At 42.6% G+C, this 23,436-nt stretch overlaps 1 protein-coding gene across 5 annotated transcripts in view; it reads right to left on the reverse strand.

Moving 5' to 3' along the window:
• Window positions 1–9,322: 9,322 nt before the first annotated feature.
• Window positions 9,323–23,436, reverse strand: part of LUC7L2 (LUC7 like 2, pre-mRNA splicing factor) — a 51,990-nt gene continuing 37,876 nt past the window's right edge. For all 5 annotated transcript variants that reach the window (XM_067559644.1, XM_067559645.1, XM_067559643.1 and 2 more), the window contains 2 exons: window positions 22,314–22,508; window positions 9,323–10,295 (listed from right to left, as the gene is read on the reverse strand). In XM_067559644.1, coding sequence (XP_067415745.1) covers window positions 10,103–10,295; window positions 22,314–22,508 — 388 coding nt within the window. In that variant the 3' untranslated portion in view covers window positions 9,323–10,102. The remainder of the gene's footprint in view (window positions 10,296–22,313; window positions 22,509–23,436) is intronic.

A 23,436-nucleotide genomic window follows, 5' to 3' on the forward strand; every position in this document is an offset into this window, starting at 1 on the left:
GGAAGTGCCATCTCTGGGCTGCTAAAACCTCACGAGCACCAAGACCCAGCACTGAATCACTGACTTTGAACTTCTAGCCACAGTTGAAAGTGAAGAAAAAACAGGAAAAGGCTTATTTAATGTAACTATTAAAGCTAACACCATGAATACATATAGGAAAACAAAAACTTATATATCAAAGGTAACCAACAAATTTTAATGCACTTTGCACCTAGAGATTTCCCAGTTTGACTGTAAGTTAGCAACAATCTTGAAAGCCCATGTAATACATTTTAAGGTTGATACTTCTGGGTGGAAGACTCATCACTTCACCTGCTATCAGAATAGAAAGGAACCAACCTCCCTAAAACCTCCCCCCTCTTTCCACCCGTTGAGTGATGGAGCAGTGTTCCCTTTCAGGGAATCTCATCCTCTAATCAGCAACCTGAAGGGATCATTTTTGGAGTGACTTCCTCCAACTGCCCTGCTTCTGAAATATTGAATAGAAGGCTCCAGGTGTGAGAGCAATTAACTACGGAGAAAGAATGAGGGAAGTCACTAGACTGGCTTGTGCAAAGATAGTGAGATTTCCAGAAGAATGGGGGGATAGTCGTCATCAGGCCAAACAAGATCACCCACTCCTTCACCGAGGTAAATGAATACATAGCTCAAATGAAGTACTGGCCTCCGCAGTAGAGCTTAACACTCTGTTGAGCAACTGTAACCATATGTCCACTAGAGGGCAGTGGTATCACACATTCTAACTTGTATACTATACAAACAATGCCTTAAAATTAATCCAACTGAGAGTCTTTCCTTCACCAGCTGAGTGAGGCCTGGCAGGTTTGACCTTGGTGTAAGTTCCTCCATAGTCCTTGTCAGCATTCCTGTTCCATCATGATACCTGAGCCTCTCTTCAGCAGTAAATGACCTAGTGTCTGCTTGATTGTTTTTCCTTGTACTTAATAGAGGTGATGAAATCATTCGTTAAGTTACTATATTTAACAGCATGTGTCCTTCTGCTTAAATATAACTGCAGCTATCACCTGATTGTTAATAAACACAATTAAAGTAAGTGAATGTCTCCCCTCACTTGTAAAACCAGAGTGGAATATTTTATAAAACAGAGTCATTGTCAAGAGAGTGGCTACTGGCTGTGGAACCAGGTTATAAAAGCACCACTACTGGTGGTAGTGTGGCATTTTTATTAACCCATCTAGGGTACAATTCCCATGCACCTAACAAATCTACAGTGCTTGGACTCCTAAAGGGTTGGAAGGGGGAGCTTCTAACCTTGTCCAGACACAACTATGGGATCAAAACAAGAGTTAGCCACGAGGCAGGAGAAAAGAGCGATGAAGTGATTTTGTCAGAGATCAGGATCACTCCAGCTCTCACACCTAGCATAAACACACTTCATTATTTACGCTTCAGATCAAAATGCAACTGAGTGGGATTGTAAGGTAATTCTGGGAGGGGGAAAACAAGCTTTGGGGCACCTGGAGACTGGGAGGACTTGGCGACAAGATGCTTGCAGCTGGACTGGCTGCAGGGAGTACAGCTAGAGGCTGGGAAGGGTAAGAGATGAGTTCAAATCATTGTCTGTGGGTAGAAAACAACAACGAACATCAAGCATTTTTGCAGGATCAGATTACAAGCAAGTGTACTCCACTGCAGTTTTAAGTGTTAGAGGGAAGGAGCAAAACTTGTGAAAACTATTTATGGCCCCAAATATATCACAGATGTTACACAGAGTCAAATTAAACATGCTGAAACATTAGAAATAAATTCCTCCTTTATTTAACTGCTACAACCCAAGTTAAGATTTCTATTTTCTCCATGGCAAAAGAAGATATACAGTCCATGATACAACTGATGTAGACAGAAATACAGATACATATGCCCAGAAGAGACTGGCACTTGAAAACGGTGGTTTGGATTTTTAGGCTCTTGTCATCTTACCTGCTGCTGCTATTACCTGGGAGATGGGGAGTAGAGAGAAGGATGTACAAAGAACCCCGAACTCAAGCCCTGGCAGGGACATAAATAACTCCTTTGTTTAAAAATGTTAATAGGTTTGTAATTTAAGATTTATGTATGTTATGTGAATGATTAGAGACCATAAAAACAGTTGAAGTTCTGCAGTTCATTTTTAAAATTTGTGGCAAGTAATTACCACAAAACAGGGAGGAAGGATGGTGATGTCGGCAAGGTGCTGGACTAGGACACTGGAGATCTGCTTTCAGCTCTGTTCAGTCTCAGTTCTCCACTTTTAAAATGAGGATAATGCTACTTCCCTACCTCACAAGGGTATCCATATACCAGTATGGTAAGCCATATAAAGTTTTCTTTATCTAGGTGAACTAATATCAATAGACACACCTACAAATAGTGTAATTACTGTGAAGAAAAGGTTAAGGGAAAGACCACACATCTAAAGATGGCAGGTAGACAACATTATTTTCTGTGGAACAATTCCACGGCATGAGCGAAGCCTTCATGTCAAGCTGCATGACTTTCATACAACCCAGGGCACGAACATCTTTGGGGAGAGACTGCCAAGCTGTTTAATATTATAGCTAGCGCTATTTGATTTTGTCCTTTAGTTATACCAGCTTTGTGTCACATAATTGAGTTTGCATTTGTGGAGTTTCTCTCCCAAGCCCAAAGTCATAATGTGGAAAATAGAGCAGACAATGAAAACTATAGGGTAAAGAGAAGGAAGAATTAGAGGACTCTCAAAGGAAAATCCTCACTTCCTCTAGTCTAAAATAAAATGTTTTGCCAATAATCTCTCTCTTCTTTCCAGGTAACATATAGAGGGGTCCCAGGAAATAGAATTCATCTTTATACTTTTAGAGGGAAGTAGGTTATTTTCACTTTCCAAAATCTCAAAAATGATCAGCTAAGTATTGTACAAACAGCCTATACTCTCAAATGACCAGAATGTCTCCAGTGAACTCTGACCTTTCAGTGCTTTTCCTTTGGGCCTTGTGGGTGAGGAACAAAGAAAGATAAAGAAACTCTTACAAGCAGGATGAAGCAAATATAATCGGAAAGTATCTGGCCTCTACCATGGCCAAGTAGTAACTTACCAGATGAGAAATGCAGTGGTAAAGCATTTCCACAGGAAATCTCAAATTCCAAAGCACCCCATTATCAGTAGGTGTGTTCCCATAAGCAGTGAGTGAAGCATAACAAGAGGTCTACGTCCATGGTGCTCCAATTCTCATGTTTCTTCCTACAATGCCAAAAAATTTTTTAAAAATTACACCCGCAACAAGGTGCTGATGTATAGGAAAGGTTCATTTCTATTATATCTCTAAGAGGATTATTTTGATCCTTATAGTATCTTTAATCTTGAAGAATCCCAAATATTTCATATTACATGGAAATCACTTCCACCCACTACTGACATTCATCTCAAGGTCGGTTGTAACATCAAAGTCTAAAGGTGCATAGCAATGTAACAGAACAGTTTTGGATGAGGTGAAATATACTGGAACCATCTGAACCTTCAGGAAGAATTTCACAGATGAAGTAATTATTCAACACATTTATACAGCTGGGTTTAATATTTTCCCACATAAAGAACTTGAACTAATAGGCCCTTTGTCACCTCGAAAGAACACCCTTCAATTATAAATTTACTGAAAACATACTGAGACGATCCCAGGAGCTAGTGAGGAGAACAGATAAGGGTGTCTTATGTGCTGAAGAAAGTTCTAGAAGAGCATGGAGCTAGTCAGAATGGTAGTTAGTGAAATCACAAAGCACTTGGGGAAGCATCTAGAAAAAAAGGGAGCTGCTCAAAGAGAAACTTGCTGTCAGGTATGAAGGCAGAAGTAATTAATCTGTACTAGACCATGGTAAATAAGTCAGAACTGATGCAGCATCAAAAGCCAATGAAATGACATACCAGAAGACTATGTTCAGAAACAACAGAACTGTATGCGGGAATCAAGCTGCCAGCAAAGAAAAGAAAACCAACCCCCAGTGATTCAGTTCCAGTCCCTGCTTTTTGTTTCAACATACATACAGATTTTAATAAATCTTTAATTACAACACTTGAAATGAAAAAAGATAACACTGATAGTGACTGCCAATTTGTTCAAGTAGAGAACGCAGGCTTGTAGTCCACAAATCAAATTCATTTGACTAGCTGTGCTGAAACCCAGCAAACCGTCCCAGTTTAATGGATTTATTTTGTTGTATTTAATTCAATGTTCTGAGCTTTGGTATCACCTTGTATCCCCTTATGAGGCAGCAGAAGCTGGCCAGGGTCCCTTTAATGGTTGCCAGGAGTGAGCAACCAACCAGTCTTGACATCAATGCCAGTGTCACACTAAATTGTCCAGTAGGAGCTATTCAGATGATAAGCAGCTGATACTGTTTCTTCCCCTAAGAATCACCTGCCTAAAACAGCTTGGTTCCATTACAGATTATGGAGAAGGGAAGGAGGGTAGTTATTTGTAGGGGCACAACTGTGCCGTCTCCCAACTTGCTAGAGTTTAGGTGAGCCCAGCGCTAAAGGAGAGGAAGAATGGCTTTGTAGTTAAGGCAGTGGTAATCAGATTTAGGTTGTACTCCTGTCTCTACCCCAATCCTCCTGTTGGTCTAGGAGCATGTGTAATTCCACGGGCAAGTTAATGATAGAAAGATAAAAGGTGTCATTTGATTCATAAAAATCTACAATCATATTTTCAATGGTGTCACCCTCTGCAGCATAGTGGAAGCTGAATCTTTGGAGAACACCACTACAGTAAAACAACGCTCAGTGGTGTCACCAGTTCCCTTCTGTGCACTTGATTCAGACAAAGCCCTAGAACATGAAAACAAAGCAACGAAAATCATTGGGGCGTTGGTGGGTATAACAGCATCCAAATGTTCCTTTCTGATTTTTCCTGATAACTGCAGAACACCATCAAATTTCCAACAAAACATTGCATGTGGCTAGAATGACATCCCCAGAAGTAACCAAGTACCATGTGAAGTCATTAGGTACTGCTAAATGCCAAGAAGGGATCATTTTAAAGTTACAGGATGAGCTTACTCGCACTGATAATCCATTCACATGAGGGACCATAGCTCATTAATATGACGAAAGCAGTCTTTAGTGATGAGATAACTAAAGGTGTTGAATGGATATTTTAGGTCATGCCTTCACAACCCAAAGAATTATCCTAGGCTGTGTCAGTTTATGGGCTCCAATCAAGACTAAAGTTGTGCTCAAATGCAAAGAAAGTCAAGGTGGCAAGGACTGTCAGAGAACCACAAACAGCTCACTGTTTCCTCATCTTTTGGTCATGTCCAGATCTCAGCACGATATTGATCTATGTGAGATTTTGGGAAAGTATGAGTTCTCTGCAGTACCATGATCGATGTTTGAATGTGATGGAACAATGCACGTATGCTGGGCGAAAAGCAAACTAATGTACACCTTGTATGACCTTCCTAAAGCAGGACCTACTGACAATATGATCGGTACTTTATGCCAGCAGGGGCCTTTCAGCATAGCAATTCTAGATGGTACAGCTGAGGCACAAGTTCTTGGCAAACAAGAAACTTAACACTTGCCAAGATTTGGCTGAACACTTCATTATGAGGCTAGAGAAAATAATAGACCTATGACAAAGTGGACCTTGTGTCTGCAATGTACATAGAGGAAACAATTAAAAATATCAGAAAGAAGAGACTCCAGGGTATTGCACCTGTCTAATACTAAATCATTGACTGCACAAACATCTCCAATGTCACAGTGAAAAAGCTATCATCTCATACTTGCACAAAGAACAAGTTAAATGCATACTTTGCAGGAAAAACGCTCTAGTATGTGAATAATTTCATCATCACATGGCATAATGAAGCTGTTGTCTTGCACTGTACAGTGGAGTTTCTTTGTAGTTCCCATGAGGCTGACACTAAAATTAACTTGCATGCCTTCAATGCCACAGATACTACTAAACTCCAAATTTTTCCACTAGGCATAGATGTTTTCTAGTGCTCTGAGATGCTACCCAAGACTTACACAGGATTCTGGTTTTGTGCCTGCTGCTAGGGACAGCATTACTATATATCCCTAAGAAATGTGTTCCCATCACCCGGACCATTAAAAGCTGCTCCACTGCCAGGTTTCCATGCCCTTTCAGCATGCGACTCTCCTGGAAGGTGGGCTAGAAAGTCCAAGTTACCTTACTGGAAGACATTTGATTCAGCCTCCAAAAGATTCTCTCCTCACTCTGAAGGTGCTCATAATGACTGAGACAATCACAGATGAGGTCATAAATGCACTGGAGGCATTCATATGCCAACTTTACCATTTGAAGACCAACATTACAACACTTGCAGAATTACACTTGTGAATGTTTTCCTAGCAGACAAATGGAGAAAGAATTACCACAAACAAGGGTGCATTTATACCTACTATCAAGAAGGAAAATCATCAAGCAATGGAATGGCTCTGTGATGATCGAGCACATCCAAAACTACTCTCCCCAACTGGGCAAGGATGAGCCTTGGAAGATGGACTGATCACACCAGTTGAGTGTGAAATGCCATGTGATCTTGAATCAATCCTTCCGCTAATCAAATGCTCATTTGCAAAGACCAGATGTTCACCGCCCTGCATAAGTCTGGCCAGCACTCTGCTTTGTTCATAAGTGTGAGAGTTGCATGGACAAGCACCAGCATGACATGTCTAGCAGAAGTGCCCTAGATGGACACAGATGATGACTTGAATAAATGTTTTCAGTCCTACATATCAAGGTTAATTTCTCTAGGATTACCAAAGATCAAAGTCTTCTTTATGTACACAACGTATCCCTGTGTTAAAGTATAATTTAAAAAAAAATGTATTTTTAATCATTTTCTCAAATATATATCTACATAATTGTTCTAGGATTTTCATGTTTGGCACCATTGCGTTTGTGGGAGAAAGAGCTTTCAAATTATTCCCAACTCAACCCATTTCTGATGACACTATTATCAAAATTTCCACTAACTGGAGGAGCTAGAGCTAGGGAAGGAGTGAGTCCCTGCTGCTACGCCAGGTGACACCATTGGAATTATGATTCTGTAGATTTTTACAAATCTAATTACATCTCCCCTATCTTTCTCTCACTAACTTACCCAGACAATGAGATTTTCTTACATTATGCTCCAAGATGTATGAGATCCTGGAGAAGTCATACAACCTCCCTTTACTTCATGCTCCTTAGCAGTAAAATGGAGATAATACTTACCCTACCTCACAGGGATGTTGCAAGGATAAATCCTTTAATGTCTGTGAGGTGTTCAGATACTACACTGATGAACTCCATAGTAAAGCCTATAAACAATAAATAAATATATAAGGAAGAGCCCGAGTTCAATCACCCCTTCACCCTTCCCATCAGAATCATCTGCATAGTTTATAATGTAATGTTTCCCCTTGGTCTCTATTACTGGTGGATCTAAGCCAGCGGCTTCCAACCTTTTTGGCTCGAGGGCCACAAACATGATTTTTATAACCCTGAAGTGCCACCAGTCTCTGCCAGCAGCCCCCATCCCCCTGCAGCCAGCGGAAAGGAGTTCAGCAAGGAGGAACTCCCATCCTCCTGGCTGCAGCAGGGAACCCTGCGCTCCACCTGGTCCCTAGACAGCGGTTCCCTTCTGCCACCATAGAGATGGAGGAACAGTGCTCCCCTCTGACTCCAGCAGGGACCCAGTGCCTAGGGACCCAAGCAGTGCGCTTTGCTCTCTGCTGGAGCCAGGAGAGGAGAGCGCTGATCTCTCATCCCCCTGGCTGCAGCAGGGACCCCAGCACCTAGGGTCCCAGGCAGAGCGCTTTGCGGTGCTCCCTACTACAGCCGAGGGGAGCACTGATCTCCCCCTCCCCTTGACTGCAGAAATGAGCCTGCACTGTCTTTCAGCCCTGCAGGAACATGCTGCGCCTGGGTCCTCAGACAGCAGCAGCTCCCTTCTGCAGCTGGCTGGAGGGGAGTGTGGGCCATTTTGAAAGCCCCCGTGGGGCCACAGGTTTGGGAACCGCTGACCTAAGCAGCTAAAGTGTTTCGTTACATTAAACAGAAGTACTACTGTGAGCTAAAATCAGTGAGATAAGAATGAAGTCAGTCTCTACAAGCCATAAAACCAGAGACCCTCCTTCACCTTATAAGAAAGTAACATCTCAGAAGCCAAAGGACATTCCACTAACGTGGAGTGCTGCTGTACAAGATGCAATTCAAACTATCTTATCTGGGTGATGATAGGAGTTGTTTATACCATTACCAATATTGCAGATCTTTAACAAGGATTTAAGGACAGTTATGTTTCTGTGCTAGAGGGACAGATGTTGGTGATTTTGTTTTTACAGTGCACTTGACAGTATAAGCAATTTCACAAAACATTTCTGGAGAAAAATGTATGCTCCAGATTTAAGACTGGTTTTGTGGCATTTTGAAAATTGTCCACTAAACTGCTGTAAAATCTTTAAGTTCCTGAAGTCATTGACTGGAAAAGGAGGGAATGTGCCATGCAGGGCACAAAAACAAATGTCAGTTCCTTCTGAGCATCTATAAAGCTTCTACATATAGTTTAAAATGTACATGTGCCCTGCCCATACTATGTATCTTAGGCTAAAATAGTGCTAGAACTACACTGGGATACTTGGTTAGTACAGAGCAGCTGTGCCGCTCCTTTCAGGATGGAGTATAAATTGAATGATACAGTAATCCAGTAACAGTCACAAGTATGAGGGGGCAAAGACATGCTATATGTCTATGTTGCAAGGGCTCATACGTGCCCTCAGCTTACAGGGTACAAAGGACACACTGGACTTGTTGAACAATGACAGTGTCTCACTACATCACTGTGTAGTTCATGGGTGAGGAAATTCAAACTAAATTCAAATAAATATAAATATAACTTACATTTCTAAAGCACCTTTCATTGTGCAGGATCACTCACTCACTCACAAATGAAATGCAGCTGCCTCTGGGATGGACCATGGATAACATTCTGAATCAGCAACACAATGTTCATTTTAAGGAGGAGAAGTAAAGACTAACTTTTCCAAGTTGAAGCTGCTAGAGGTATGTGTTGGTAACAGCCAGGACACTATGATTTTAAGAGCGTTTGTCTCTTTATGAACTTGGAGTAGTCAGGGTCTGTTTTATGTCTCAGTAGAAAGACAGCACTTCCAGTGGTAAAGAGTTGTACATTTAAAATTTTTTCCTCCAAATGAGAAAGTTCTGTACTGTTTAGTCTTCTCATATAACTGACCTACTAAAGAACATACACAAATAATTAGCCACATTCACCTTGAGAGACCAAGGTGCTCAGTGTTAATTTACCAACAATGCCATTTACTTTTTAATTTTTTTATTTTATTTATTTATTTTTACAATTAAGGATGTACAGTTTACACCCCACAAGAAAAAGCAGAAAAAGTCCTTATGGAAAAAAACCCAAATATACTGAACACATACCAATCGAATGGTACAGATATGGGACTGGCTTTGATTTCAAAATTTCAATAAAAATAAAAAAAAAGATGTAATGCAACAGCTGTTCAATTCCCAAGTCTAAATAGGCACTGTAAAAAACGACATTTTAGCTTTCTCTGGCACACATTCCAGTCTAAATGCTGACTGTAACCAACGCCTAGGTTCCCATACAATCATTGGGAAACATAACCTTAGAATAAAAGTTTAGTACCCACCCGCCCTCTTAAAAAAACCCTGAATGCTGCTGTTTGGACTGGAACAGAATTAGAGAATTTTATAAAGGTCTGAGAGCACCCAAGGCAAGTAGTACAATATAATTTGTTCACTATTTAACTTGTTTTGGAAAGGAGAGTAAAACATTGAGATCTGCACCTTGGTACATAAAACTGTCATCCTGGATAAAGATAAATCGTTCAGAAAAGTTTTACAGTTTGGTCGAAGTCAAGGACACAGCTTTAGGCATCATCAATTGAAGGGGTTCAATTCAGACTTAGTTATAAACACTTTTATATACTGTACATCTACCCTAGTTGGATCAGTGTCTGGAATTGCTCACTGGTGTCCCTTTGAACAACTGTAAACTAAACCATAGTATGCAACTCCATAGGAAGCTAGAGGATCAGGTGAATGTACAGCAGTTATATCTCCCCTGCTTCACGCTCTTCTGAGCTCCTCCGATCTTCTGATCGGCCATTAGCACTTTCATATGATCGTTTCCTGTCTTTGCAATCACGGGGTGATCTCTCTCTTGAGCTCCTGTCTTTGTCACGCGATGTTCTATCATGATCTCTTGACCGTTCTTTGTCTCGGGAAGATCTTTCTTTTGAGGATCTGTGAAGTGCAAAACATTTGAGAATTCAGATTAGTCATGAATTTGTCACTGCCAAAGAACATGTTTTGCTAAAATTTTGTATTTATCCTTTGCAGACAGATCCGAATTGGGTTCAATATAGACAAATATATGAGAAGCCATCAGGAGACACAGCCCCCCGTCTCCAACTTCAAAACAGTAGACTAGCTAGAGGCAGCATTTTTTAAGTACATTTATTATGGAGCTTAGCGTAAGGTCTTTAGCCCAAACAAGAGAATTTTCTAGCACACACTGAGGTAAATAAGACAGGGCAATTTTCAAGTGAGTTTGATATATGAGGTGTTTTTATTTTCTTCTTTTTATGAATAGAAAGCAAACTACTGAATCTTCTAATTTTTAGAATGTCATCCCTCAAGAACAGCTTGGTTTATAGATATCAGAATTGTTTTATTCATTTGTCCTCTCAGGAAAATTGGCATTTTTGAATAATTTTAGGAAGGTTGCATGGTTTTTAATTTTTTTAGATAATTTTACTATGATTATTTGAACATCCAAGAACTCTGCCAGACAGCCACAGGAATTTTCTGGTGCAGATCTGTGGTACAGCTTTAATCAAGTAAAAATCTGTGTCTCAGATTCCCAGTCCTGTACAATGGGGTTAAATACTTACTCCCCTTTGTAAAGCACTTTGAATCTATAGATGAAAAAGCTTTGTAAGTGATATTACCAGTGAAGCTTTCCAATGTTATAAAAAACTAAATGATGGAAGGGGTAGTAGATGTAGTGGTCAAGAAATTGTGTGTAAGTTAAAGTTAAAGAAGTATGGGTTGGATGAATGGACTATAAAATGGATAGAGAACTGGCTAGAGCATAGGGCTCAACAAGTAGTGATCAATGGCTCCATGTCTAGCTGGCAACCGGTCACAAGCGGAGTTCCCCAGGGGTCGGTCCTGGGGCCGGTTTTGTTCAACATCTTTATTAATGATCTGGAGGATGGGGTAGATTGCACCCTCAGCAAGTTTGCGGATGACACTAAGCTGGGGGGAGTGGTAGATACCCTGCAAGGTAGGGATAGGATACAGAGTGACCTAAACAAACTGGAGGATTGGGCCAAAAGAAATCTAATGAGGTTCAACAAAGATAAGTTCAGAGTCCTCCACTTAGGAAGGAAGAATCCCATGCACAGCTATAGACTAGGGACCAACGAACTGGGCAGCAGCTCTGCAGAAAGGGACCTGGGGGTAACGGTGGATAAAAAGCTGGATATGAGTCAGCAGTGTGCCCTGGTTGTCAAGAAGGCTAATGGCATATTGGGCTGCATTAGGAGGGGCATTTCCAGCAGGTCACGGGAAGTGATTATTCCCCTCTATTCGGCATTGGTGAGGCCGCATTTAGAATATTGTGTCCAGTTTTGGGCCCCCCACTACAAAAAAGGATGTGGACAAGTTGGAGAGAGTGCAGCGGAGGGCAACCAAAATGATTAGGGGGCTGGAGCACAGGACTTATGAGGAGAGGCTGAGGGAACTGGGCTTGTTTAGTCTGCAAAAGAGAAGAGTGAGGGGGGATTTGATAGCGGCCTTTAACTACCTGAAAGGGGGTTCCACGGAGGATGGGGCTAGGCTATTCTCGGTGGTGGCAGATGACAGAACAAGGAGCAACGGTCTCAAGTTGCAGGGCAGGAGGTCTAGGTTGGACATTAGGAAAAAGTTTTTTACTAGGAGGGTGGTGAAGCACTGGAATAGGTTACCTAGGGAGGTGGTGGAATCTCCATCCTTAGAGGTTTTTAAGCTGAGGCTTGACAAAGCCCTGGTTGGGATGATATAGCTGAGGTTAGTCCTGCTTTGAGCAGGGGGTTGGACTAGATGACCTCCTGAGGTCCCTTCCAACTCTAATATTCTATCATTCTATGATTCTACTTAACACTAAAATATGAGGTTGCCCTCTTTCCAGTAATGGAATGGTGCTGAGCGTTTGAATTAGGCCTGGTGTACACTGGCAACGGAGGTCAACATAATGTCACTTATGCCAAACTCCTAAAGTATGCATCTACACTGGCACGTTAGTTCCGTCGATTCAAAGTGCGGTAAAAGTCGACCTAATAAAACCACCTCCGCAAGTGGCGTAGCACGTAAATTGAATTTCATGAGTCGAATTTGTGTCAGTGTAGGCAGAGAGTGCCGTAAGTCAACATTACTGGCCTCCGGGACCTATCCCATAATGCCCTGTTGTGACCGCTCTGGACATTCGTGCTCTGCTGTTACGTGGCCACGTAAACAGGAAATAGCTCCCCCTTCAATCCCCGGGAAATTTTGAATTTTCATTTCCTGTGCAGCCAGCATAGAGAGAGCTTTGTAGATGAACTCGTCCTGGCTACTGCACAACACAAATGCACTCCAGCACGGAATCGACCAGAGGTCTTGAATCCCATTGGTCTGTGGGGCAAAGAGTCTGTTCTGGCTCAGCTCAGAGCCAGCAAAAGAAATTTAGATATATATGGGAAGATATCCCAGGGCAAGTTGGAGAAACGGCACAACAGGGACATGCAGCAGTGCTGTGTGAAGATCAAAGAGCTACGTCAGGCATATCAGAAAGCTAAGGAAGCTAAACAGCCGTTCTGGCTCCTCACCCAAAACATGCTGCTTCTATGAGGAGCTGCATGCAATTCTCAGCAGTGACCCCACCACAATGCCGCCACGCAGAATTGATACGTCCGCTGAATCCCAGTGCAGGGAGAATGAGGAGGACTCTGTGGACGAGGAGGAGGAGGAGAAGAGCAGGGTGCACAAGAGTGGGGTGTCCATTCTCCCAGAGAGCCAGGACCTAATCCTGACCCCAGAGCAGTCCAGCAACACACAGGACAGCAGTAACGATCGTGATCCCAGGGATGGCACATCTGGTGAGTTTTTCTTCTTAGCGGTTATGTCCCTGATCCAACTTCTAAAATGGCCTTTTTATTTGGAGGGGAGGGTATTTCTGGGTGTTAGCAAACTTCACTGGAGGATTACTCCTGTAACAGATTATTTATGTGCAGAGGTATGCTCCGAGAATCATCCACTGATATCTCCAGGAAACTCTCATGCAGGTAATCTGTTACCCCTTGCACATGGTTTCTTGGGAGGGCAGCCTTGTTTCTTCCGCCATGGTAGGATACTTTTCCTCACCACACCACAATTAAATGAGCCAGTATCATCACAGAACATAGCACAGCATAAGGGCCAGGCCTGTACCCCGATGCTTGCAGCAACTCTTCCCTTTTCACCTGCATTACCCTCAGGAGACTGATATTGCTCATGGTCACCTAGGGAAGATGGCGCACGTTTAAAGCACCCAAACTATACAGTTGATCCCCTTTAAGCCTCTAGTCCCATTTCTATGGGCATAGTGGGTCAGTTCAATAGTTGTCCTATGGTTTCTGATGCTACAATTCACCCGCAGTGGTGTCCTCTGATCATCTCTGCCCACCTCCTCCCAAGCCGTTCCTCTGCATGTAACCGGGGAGCCTGGTGATCCCTCTCATAGATTAATTTTGGACTGTTGATTTTACTGCTAATTAAGCCTCTCTATAACAGATGAAAGGGTCCCTGGCGTATCATCTCCATTACAGCAGTCCGACCCGACTCTTCTGAGATGTACAGAATGGAATGCGGGTCTGGCTTAGCCTTGTGCACATGAAGGGGAGTACTTTTTACATTGTAGCAGTTGCTTCAGTTCTTTGGGTCTGCTAACAAGGGCAACGTTGTGCTTTTATTGTCTTTCTGTAGACACCTTGGCCTTGGCCCATCCCAGCCAGACCTGCTGCTGAAAGACTTTCCCAGATCAGAAAGAAAAAAAAAATCAAAAAAGAAAAAATCACAGGACGACATGTTCAGTGAGCTCATGAATGCCTCCGCAGCCGCTGAGACAGATCACAGAGCATGGAGGATGTCCTTGTCCCAGAAACTGGACATGGAGCATAGAAGATCTGCGCAGGAGCGCAGTACGCAGCAGCAGATGTTGTGTATAATGAGGGATCTGTCAGACACGCTCAGGCATCTTGTGGCGCTCCAGGAAGAGCGGCAGCAGGACAGAGTCCCTCTGCAGCCCCTCCAGAACGCTCCTCCGCCTAACGCTTTGTTGCCCTCTCCCACCCCCAAGCAGTCTAGGAGGAGACTGGGCACGCTGCAGTATATGGTGCACTCCACCCTGGTCAAGGCAAACAGAAGGACGCGGTGGCTCCGCTAAGAAGTGCAAGCAACAACATTTGCTTACATGTCACTTGAAACTGATTTTACCTACATTTCCCCACACAGCAGTGTTCATAAATAAAAAACTTTTGAGTGTTAAAAAACATGTCTCTTTATTAATTCACAGTTTGGGTGGGGATAGAAGTGGAGGGCGCTGATATTGATGGTAGGAGGGATGGGAAAGAAAGGCACAAAACATACAAACATTACTGCGGGTCAGTGCAGAACCGTTTTTTCAATGCTTCCTGAAGGTGAAGTGCTCTGTGGTTGGCTCTGAGCATACTGCTGGCATCAGGCTGCTCAAAATTTGCAGCCAGCCTTTCAGCCTCCACAGCCCAACCCTGGGGGAAGTTTTCCCCCTTTGCTTCACACACATTATGAAGAACGCAGCATACAGATATAACTGATGGGATGTTCTTTTCACTGATGTCTATCTTAGTAAGGAGACATCTTCATCTGGCCTTTAAACAGCCAAATGCACATCCCACCACCATTTTGCAAGTGCTGAGCCTGTTATTAAAACACTCCTTCTTCCTGTTAAGGTGCCCGGTATAGGGCTTCATCAGCCAAGGCAGCAAGGGTAGGCAGGATCCCGCAGGATAACTATTGGCATTTCCACATCCCCAACGTTTATTTTTTGGTCTGGGAAGAAAATGCCTGCCTGCATCTTCTTGAACAGACCTGAGTTCCTAAATATGTGCGTCATGCACCTTTCCAGACCACCCCACATTGAGGTCAGTGAAATAACCCCTGTGATCCTGAACGGCCTGTAACACCATGGAAAACTATCCCTTGCGGTTTATGTACTCTATTGCAAAGTGGTCAGGCGCTAAGATAGGGATATGCATGTCATCAATAGCCCCCCCACCTCCCTCCAGTTTGGGAAACCCATCATGGCAAACCCGTCCAGTATGTCCTGCACGTTTCCCAAAGTCACTACCCTTCATAGCAGAAGCCTATTGATGGCCCTGCACACTTGTATCACAGCAGCTCCCACTGTAGATTTACTGACTCCAAATTGATTCCCAACTGACCAGTAGCAATCGGGGGTTGCCAGTTTCCACAGAGCGATGGCAACTCGCTTCTCCACGTCAGAGCTGATCTCAAGCAAATATTCACGCGCTTCAGGGACAGCTTTGCGCAAAGCTCAAAGAAAGAGGCCTTTCACATACAAAAGTTCTGCAGCCACCTGTCATCATCCCACAGCTTCATAATGATTCGATCCCACTAGTCTGTGCTTGCTTCCCGGGACCAGAACCGGTGCTCCACTGACTGCAGATGATGCGTGACAGCCTGCAGTAATCAGGAATTGTTCTGCTCTATGGCTTGTAGCAGGGCAGCCTCGGTGACACCACTGTTTTCTGTGCTTTGGCTCATCTCTCGCCTTTGAAAATACTCCAGGATAAGCCGCAACGTATTTGTGATGCTCACAATGATAGTGTAGAGCTGATCAGGCTCCATGTCTCTGCAGCAATACGCGGCATACACAAACAGCGTGAAAACCGTTTCTTGTTTGTTTGGGGCAGGAAGGGAGAGGGAAGGAGGTTGCATCAAGGGACGACGAGAATCTTCCCAACAGCCTCCAGCACTAGCTGCACTGTGGGAAAGCTACCTACAATGCACTGCTTTGAATGTTGACCCAACTGTGGAGAGTGGGGACGTATGAGCCTGGCGCAGAGTGTGATCACGCTCCTGCAACTTCTAAAATTTGGCAGGTGAAAGTCAATTTAAAGTAAATCGACTTCACTCTGCAGTGTAGACATACCCTTAGTGTCTCACTGTCAACTCTTCAAAGGACAAAACAAAGAAAGAAGATCTACAATCTGTTCCCAAGTTTTAAAGCAGACTTCCTTTATGAGCTTGGGCAAGTCACACCCCGAGCTGTTAAACAGAAATTACTTCACAGGAGTCTTGTGAAGCTTAAATATTTAAAAAGCATCTTGTGGCTCTCAGAGGGTGATAAAGAAGTACCTAGTATCAATTACACAAGTAACTCAAATTACAGACCAAATGATTAAGAAATGATGAGAGTTGTTACAACCTGGCCCAGTTATTACTCTGTATGGTCAGTCGGTTGCGAGTGGACCCAATCACTGCATCCCATTGCATTTCCAGTGCAACTGGGTCTGGGTAGAATCTAGTCACTGTCTCTAGCTCTGGGATTATGGATACACAGTCAGGCTTAGACCTCGTTTGACACCCTGCCTTGGGACGTGGGGTGCCTCCACCAAGAGGTCCTAGACCCCAAATCAGTGTCTGAGCCCTACTGAGCACCCTCCACCAGTTGCTTACACACTTCCCAGAGCTAGACTGTGGGCACTCTCAGCTTCTAGTTCAATCCCTTTGGGAAAAACGTGGCAGGAAAGCTAGGAAATGAAGGTTACTTACCTGTAGCTGGATTTCCTTGAGATGAACCTCTGCATATTCACACTTGTGGGAATAATGGCACCTGCGCTGTCAGCTTTGAATACCTTCTGGAAAGCAGTGTCTCTTAGGGCCATTCACCCTCTCTTCTCCACTCACCTTGGAGAGTTCTAAGGGTATAAAGAGAAAGCGGCCCTAACGATTCTCCGGTTCCTTCCACTAATTTGGGAATTCTTAATCTGAGACACTGAAGAAGTAGAGAAGGGATGGTGTGTATGTGCGGGGGTGAATATGCAGAGACACATCTAGAAGAACTCTGGTTACAAGTAAATAACCTTCATTTCTTCTTTGAGTGGCATCTGCACATTCCTATTTGTGGGTGTTTAATGAACAGTACAACTTGCAAGAAGATACACTGAGAAGTTTTAAGAGTTCATTTGTCCTTGTTAACCTAGAAGCAAGCAAGCATCAGCTCTGGACAAAGTGAACAGAGATGACTAAACTTCTCACTTCCTCAAAACAAGTCTTAATGAGGGAAAAATTTTGTTAAAACTACCAAAATAAAACAAATCACACATATAGCTACAGAAGCACCCATAAAACATGGTGTGATGACGATAGTGTGAGGGCATGACATGGATGCTGCCTGTGTCCTGGATGAGGGCCGATAGTTCCAGGAGGCTGAAGCCCTGTAAGATCATGGTAACTGTGAAACACAGTGCATTTTACATGGACAATCTCAGAACCATTAGGGCCTGACTCCTCATGTGTCAGCTCCATCGCTCAAAGAGCTTGGAGATCTTGTAGATAAGCTTTGGCCCCATATAAATAATGACAAAGTTCTCTGAATATACAAAATATGATACCAAAAGTAATTGGCTTGGTTTGCAGCAAGGGACATTTGGGATTGGATATTAGGAAAAACTTTCTAACTAAAAGGCTAGTTAAGCACTGGGACAGGCTATCTAGGAGGCTGTGAAATCCATATCATTGAGGGTTTTAAGAACAGGTTAGATAAACACCAATCAGGGATGCTGTAGGAATATTTAATCCTTCCTCAGCACCGGGAGATGGGGGGTGGGGGAAGGATGAATATCCTACAGTTCTATGATTTCTCCTTGAATGTAAATGAGTCTCAGGTACATATAGACATTCAAGTGGTCTGAAAGAGATGGAAAGCCCGGCATCTCAATTAAGATGGACAGGAGGGCAGTACCACCTGCTCTGTAAGAATGAAACTTAAAGGAGACAGTTTGAGATACAAGCCTAATGACTATCTACACTATCAAGAATAGAGATACAGTCCAGAGAATTATCTGACCAATGTTTAAATGGAAACCTCTGAGTTTTATGAGAATAAAAATTACAATCCCATAGTTCATGCTACATGGGGGCACCTTAGGGTCAGTCAAATGAACCTATTCTTCACAGAATTTGCAGTACATCACAAGCATTACAATGGAAAATTTAGTCTACTTTTCTGCAGCTCTGACAGCACAGTAACTACCCAAGCAGCTCTAGAGGTACACAGAGCAACCCTGTCACAGATAAGGTTATTCCTAGGTGAAGAAAAGCTGTCAGTGTATCAGATATTGGAACAGAGATGACAAATCAAATGGCCTTTGGCAGGAGTTTTTCTTTTTTTTTTCTTTTTAAAATCTCTCTCAAATGTAATAGTCTTTTTTTTAAAAACCCCAATGAAAGACGACTTATGAAGTTCACCCGCTTAGGAACTGCTCAGATAGGGAATCGAAAGAGATTCCTACAGTAGGTCTGACTGATCAGTCTCCTGTTTTTCAACAGTCTTTCAGACATCAGCATAAACATTCATAAATCAAGAGATCCAGCAATATGGAGTCAAGATGTCAACCAGAGAAACTTCAAACCTAGATGGAGACAGGAGACCCAGTGGTTTGGATAGGAAGACTTGATGGATATTGTACCATAACCAAGATACTAAGTGACAGACTTGCCAAACTCTAACCATGATTACTGACAGCAACTTGGTACCAACCTGACTAACATCAAAATCTATCTTGATTCAATAAATCAGGGGCAACATGCAAAAAATGTCCTGTTCTTAGTGCAGGAAAGAGTGCTACATTAGGACTTGCTTGTCTTTGGTTCAGAACTATAGGCAGGAATGTTATCCCTGTTTGGAAAGGACTCTGATAATATTTTACCCATTTGTTGAAAGAAATGCTTCTCAAAGAATCTGTCAATAGACCTTCTTTCCCTGGTAGATGAGACATTGGATCAATTCAATGAAGATACTGTACTTTGTGAACAGGAAATTTCCCTGTCATAATTGGTTAGAGAAAACTCCTCTTCAGTGGTCTGTGTAATACATTTCATTTAATACTGTCCATCATAATTTAGACAGGTGTGGATTTCATGGAGGAAGAAGAGCCTTGCTGGTCAGGGCAGCCTTTCACTCAGCTGCCATATCTTTACGTGGAGCTACATCCTCCATCAAGATCCCAAACCTGGGAGTTGATGGAGATGAAGCTGAAGATTCCTTTCCATTCTAGGACTATTACTGCACACAGCAGGAGTATGATTAATTCCCTGGAGAGCATGCTCTTTCCAATCTTATGAAATCTTGCATCTGGAGAATACCAATGCATTATAGCACAGGTGTTCCAGGTGTCAAGAAAAGGTTAGAGTCATGAAGAGCCCTGCTGAAGCCTTAGACATAAGCTGGTATTAAAGCAACCAAGTAACTGCATAGATAAGAAACCTGTCAATTGCAGAAAAGTTTACAGGTCTGGAATATATCAAGGCTTTAGTGACAACAAATCTTCTGAATATGAAAGTTGTGCAAACTATTAGGGACACTCACAGGGTCAAGTCTACACAGAGACACCCACACATTCAGAGAGAATACTCATAACAGAGAAGCAACACTTGCTGCCATAGAAACAGCAATGGGAAAGGTACAGGTATTACTAACAGAGACCTTCTTCGATTCCAGTCAGAGATACGTATAAAGAAATAAATATGCAACCATTGCACAGAAAGGGAGGGTAATGCTGGAACATTTCTGGAAATTATAAGGAGCTCTTTTCTCTGGAACTCAGAAGTATGTTGTCCCTCAGGCTATTAGTACAACTAGATAGCAGTCTGCCCCATGCCATGTAGTCCTGTTGTCCACATTGTATGATAGATTGCAAACACCATTCACACTGTGGCCAGGAATCAAATCTCTTGCAGCATTTAAGTGTAGACAATGGATATTTCAACCCTTAGGTTCAATTGTCCTTCCAAATTGGGATGAACAGAAGCTAGGTTTACTGAGACCTAAAATGCTGGCCAACTGCTCCATTAGACCAGAATACTCTACTAAAGCCAAGGAAGGCTTAGTAAAGCTAAATATTGGTGCCCATATGTGTTTCTATTACCCAGCTGGGGGAAGGGGTAATGTCAATGGTAGCCAATCCTAGACACTGTACTCCTTCCTTGTTTAGGACCAGAAACTAGGTATAACTGGAGGTAGGCAGCCCAGTAACATTTTAACAGAATTTCCTCCTGCAAGAAGTCATGTTGACTGATCCATGTATCTATTTATGATATCTGATCAAGGAGATATCAGAGTGGGTCTCAAAGCCCATCATATAGAGCTCTAAATCTAAATAGGTCCTGCAGCACTCTATTGTCTCTACAGACCTTTGGCAACATGCCTTTTAACTCCCTGAAGGGATGGGGGAAGGGAAAGGATTTCAGTATCTTTCTTGCCTTTGCATTTGAGGGCTTCAAAGAGGCTTGGAAGCCAACAGGCAATCCTTTCTGGAGCATCAAAGTGATTCTGAGACACCATAACCTATGTCTCCTACAAAGGCTGCACAGCAGAAAAATCTTTGGATCTGTGAGATATCTCAAAATCAATAAAACATTGGTGTATAAACCCTCACATCTGAAGGGAGTCTCTCATTCAGGTGTCACTTCTTGGCCTTTCAGATCCTCAGCATCTGTATCTTGCACACCTGGCTCAGGGCTGTATTTGATGGAACATCAAAAGGAGAAAAACTCTCCCTCAGCCATGCAGAGCATGGAGTTTGTACATCTGAAAATGGCTAAACAGGAAGCATAATGTTTAAAACACTTTCCTTGTAACAGAGATCCACCATCCTGGATCTGATCAGAAGCCTGTTTTTCTTCTTTCCAGTGTTGAGGAAACAAATCCAGTGTGGAAGCCCTCACAAGTCACTATGTTGGATACAGAATCAATAAGGAAAGTAGTTCTGCAAAGATCATGGCACTGGAATTTCAGTACCAGGGCATCAGTGGTATGGAACCACTAGACAAATAACTCTCAATAATCAAAGATGTCAGATACTCATGCTGGCTACATCCCAGGCAATTTGATTTTTTTGGTAACCAGTTCTTCATATCTAGCTGTTGAATCTGGATCCATGTTTGACTGCTAGATCCAAATGCATGCGTGGTTTCTGGATATGTACTTGTCAGCTACGGATCTGTGCTTAGCTGTAAAATTTGGATTTTTTTTTTCATTTTAATCACCACAGGTGCAGATAATTCATATTGCACACAGTGTCCCTCCCCCTCTACCCTTTTCGCAAACTTTAGGGCAAATTTTGTTTGTAGTTAGTCTGTCAGGTTTTTCTTTTAAAAGGAGATGCTTGTCTGACATGCCACCACACATTTGTTAAATTTTCAAATATGCACCTTTGTGCTTTCACCCACTTGGTTGGGAGAAGCTCCCCATAAACTTCCTCAAGACTAACTCATTATCATTATCCTCCTGCAAAACCCTCCTCAAAGCACTCCTTTGCCATGATGCCTATAAAAAAACCGGACAATGGTTTGGCTGCTCATGTACTGAGACCACTGCCTATCAAACTGACTGATATTGTCACACTGTTTCCTTATACTCCTGTCTGTCTATATCCATCTGTTGTCTCTTGTCATAAAACAGACTAAGATCTTTGAGGCAGAAGTTGGATTTTTTTGTTGTGTTTGGACAACGCCTAACACAATGGGGTTCTAGTTCACAACCAGGGCTCCTAGGTGCTACGATAATATAAAAAAATCACAACAGATGGCTCCAAGCAACAGTCCTTCAGTGATGTATCAAACACCTTTCCCAGGACGGGAAGCTGTCTGGAATGCAGTACAATAGGTCGTCAAGCTTATTTTCACTCACAGTACAACATAGAGTTCATAATTTGACAAACATACTGCACTTTGTCATAGCAGTTTCCTCCCACCAAAACAAAACCAAACCCCAAAAAATTAACCTTGTTTCTGTATCACAGTTGATGCTAAAAGAATGACTGAAATTTGGAAATAACCCATAAGGTGTTTAAAATTACCAAGTGTTCTTGGTAAACAATTACATTTCTACCCAAAGTTTTTAGAAACAGTTAGAACTGTTTTCTGATCAGTATATCAGGAAAGGGAAACAATTTCTTTTGCTAGACCAACATTTACCTTTTTTTGGCGCTGCGCTCTCTGCTTCTGTCTCTGGAACTATGCCTGCTTCTCTGGTGGCTGCGGCTCCTGCTGCGGCTGCTGGAGCGAGACCTGTGATGATGGCGTTTCTCACGGGATTTGGAACGAGTTCTTCTCTTTCGTTCCCGGGAGACAGAGCGAGACCGATGTTTGCGGCGATCTCGGGACCTAGATCTGGAAATAGAAACAATTTACAGCGAATGAGGCAGTAACCCAGCTGCTCTACCAATATACCACTATTTAGTACTCTATACATAGTACTGTGTCTGTAGAGAACAGTCTCCAATTATCACAGCTATTATATAATTCTAAGAGAGACAGGCCCGAAGGAGGAAAGGGATGGGGAAACCCTCCAGATTTCCCTGTGACAAGTCCAACCAAATTTAGAGCAGATGAAGGAAAAACTGCATGGTTGGCGCTGTGCCACTACCCTCAGAAAACCTATTTGACAGAGTCTATTTAACAAATAGATAAAGTTACACAATGTTGATGTTATGAAAGATGCAATGACAATGAGCCTCTGGCAGATGCTGTATGTTGCAATGCAGTTCTGTCTATGAAGCCTTGTATTTAAGCACCAGATACCACTGAAGTTTCAAAATAAGAGCTATATTCTTGTTTAGGGCCACTAAAGTAAGACTATTTGAAGGCTCTCAAACCCCTGAAAGTTTATTACAAATTCTTTCCTACTGAAAACACAGCAATGCAGACTAGTGGCTTCTAATTGAAACTTAAGAGGCAAAGTGCATTGCCTAAGCACTGACACCTCTGCATGGATCATTTGTGGGGATTGAATCTGGGACCTCTGGATCTAAAAGCGCAAGTGTCTACTGATTAAGCTAAAGGACCTGAGCCATTAGCTTGCAAGCAACAAGACACTCAAGCTTCTCGACATATTCTAACTACTACAGGGGGACAAAAAAACCCACATTGTATTAGCGATGGGTGAACACACGTGCATATGCAGTCCAATACCATAGTGATGAGTGAAGTATAAATGTGTAGAGAATGGCCATTCTCTACGATGCTTTGGTGGTAAACAAGGAAACTGCAGTCTAGTAATGCTTGATAATGAAATTTATAAAGGCTCTAGATTTTAAAA

The sequence above is a fragment of the Emydura macquarii genome, unplaced genomic scaffold, assembly GCF_026122565.2.
Source record: "Emydura macquarii macquarii isolate MOO-44397 ecotype Brisbane River unplaced genomic scaffold, CSIRO-AGI_Emac_v2 contig_2205, whole genome shotgun sequence".
NCBI lineage: Eukaryota > Metazoa > Chordata > Testudines > Chelidae > Emydura > Emydura macquarii.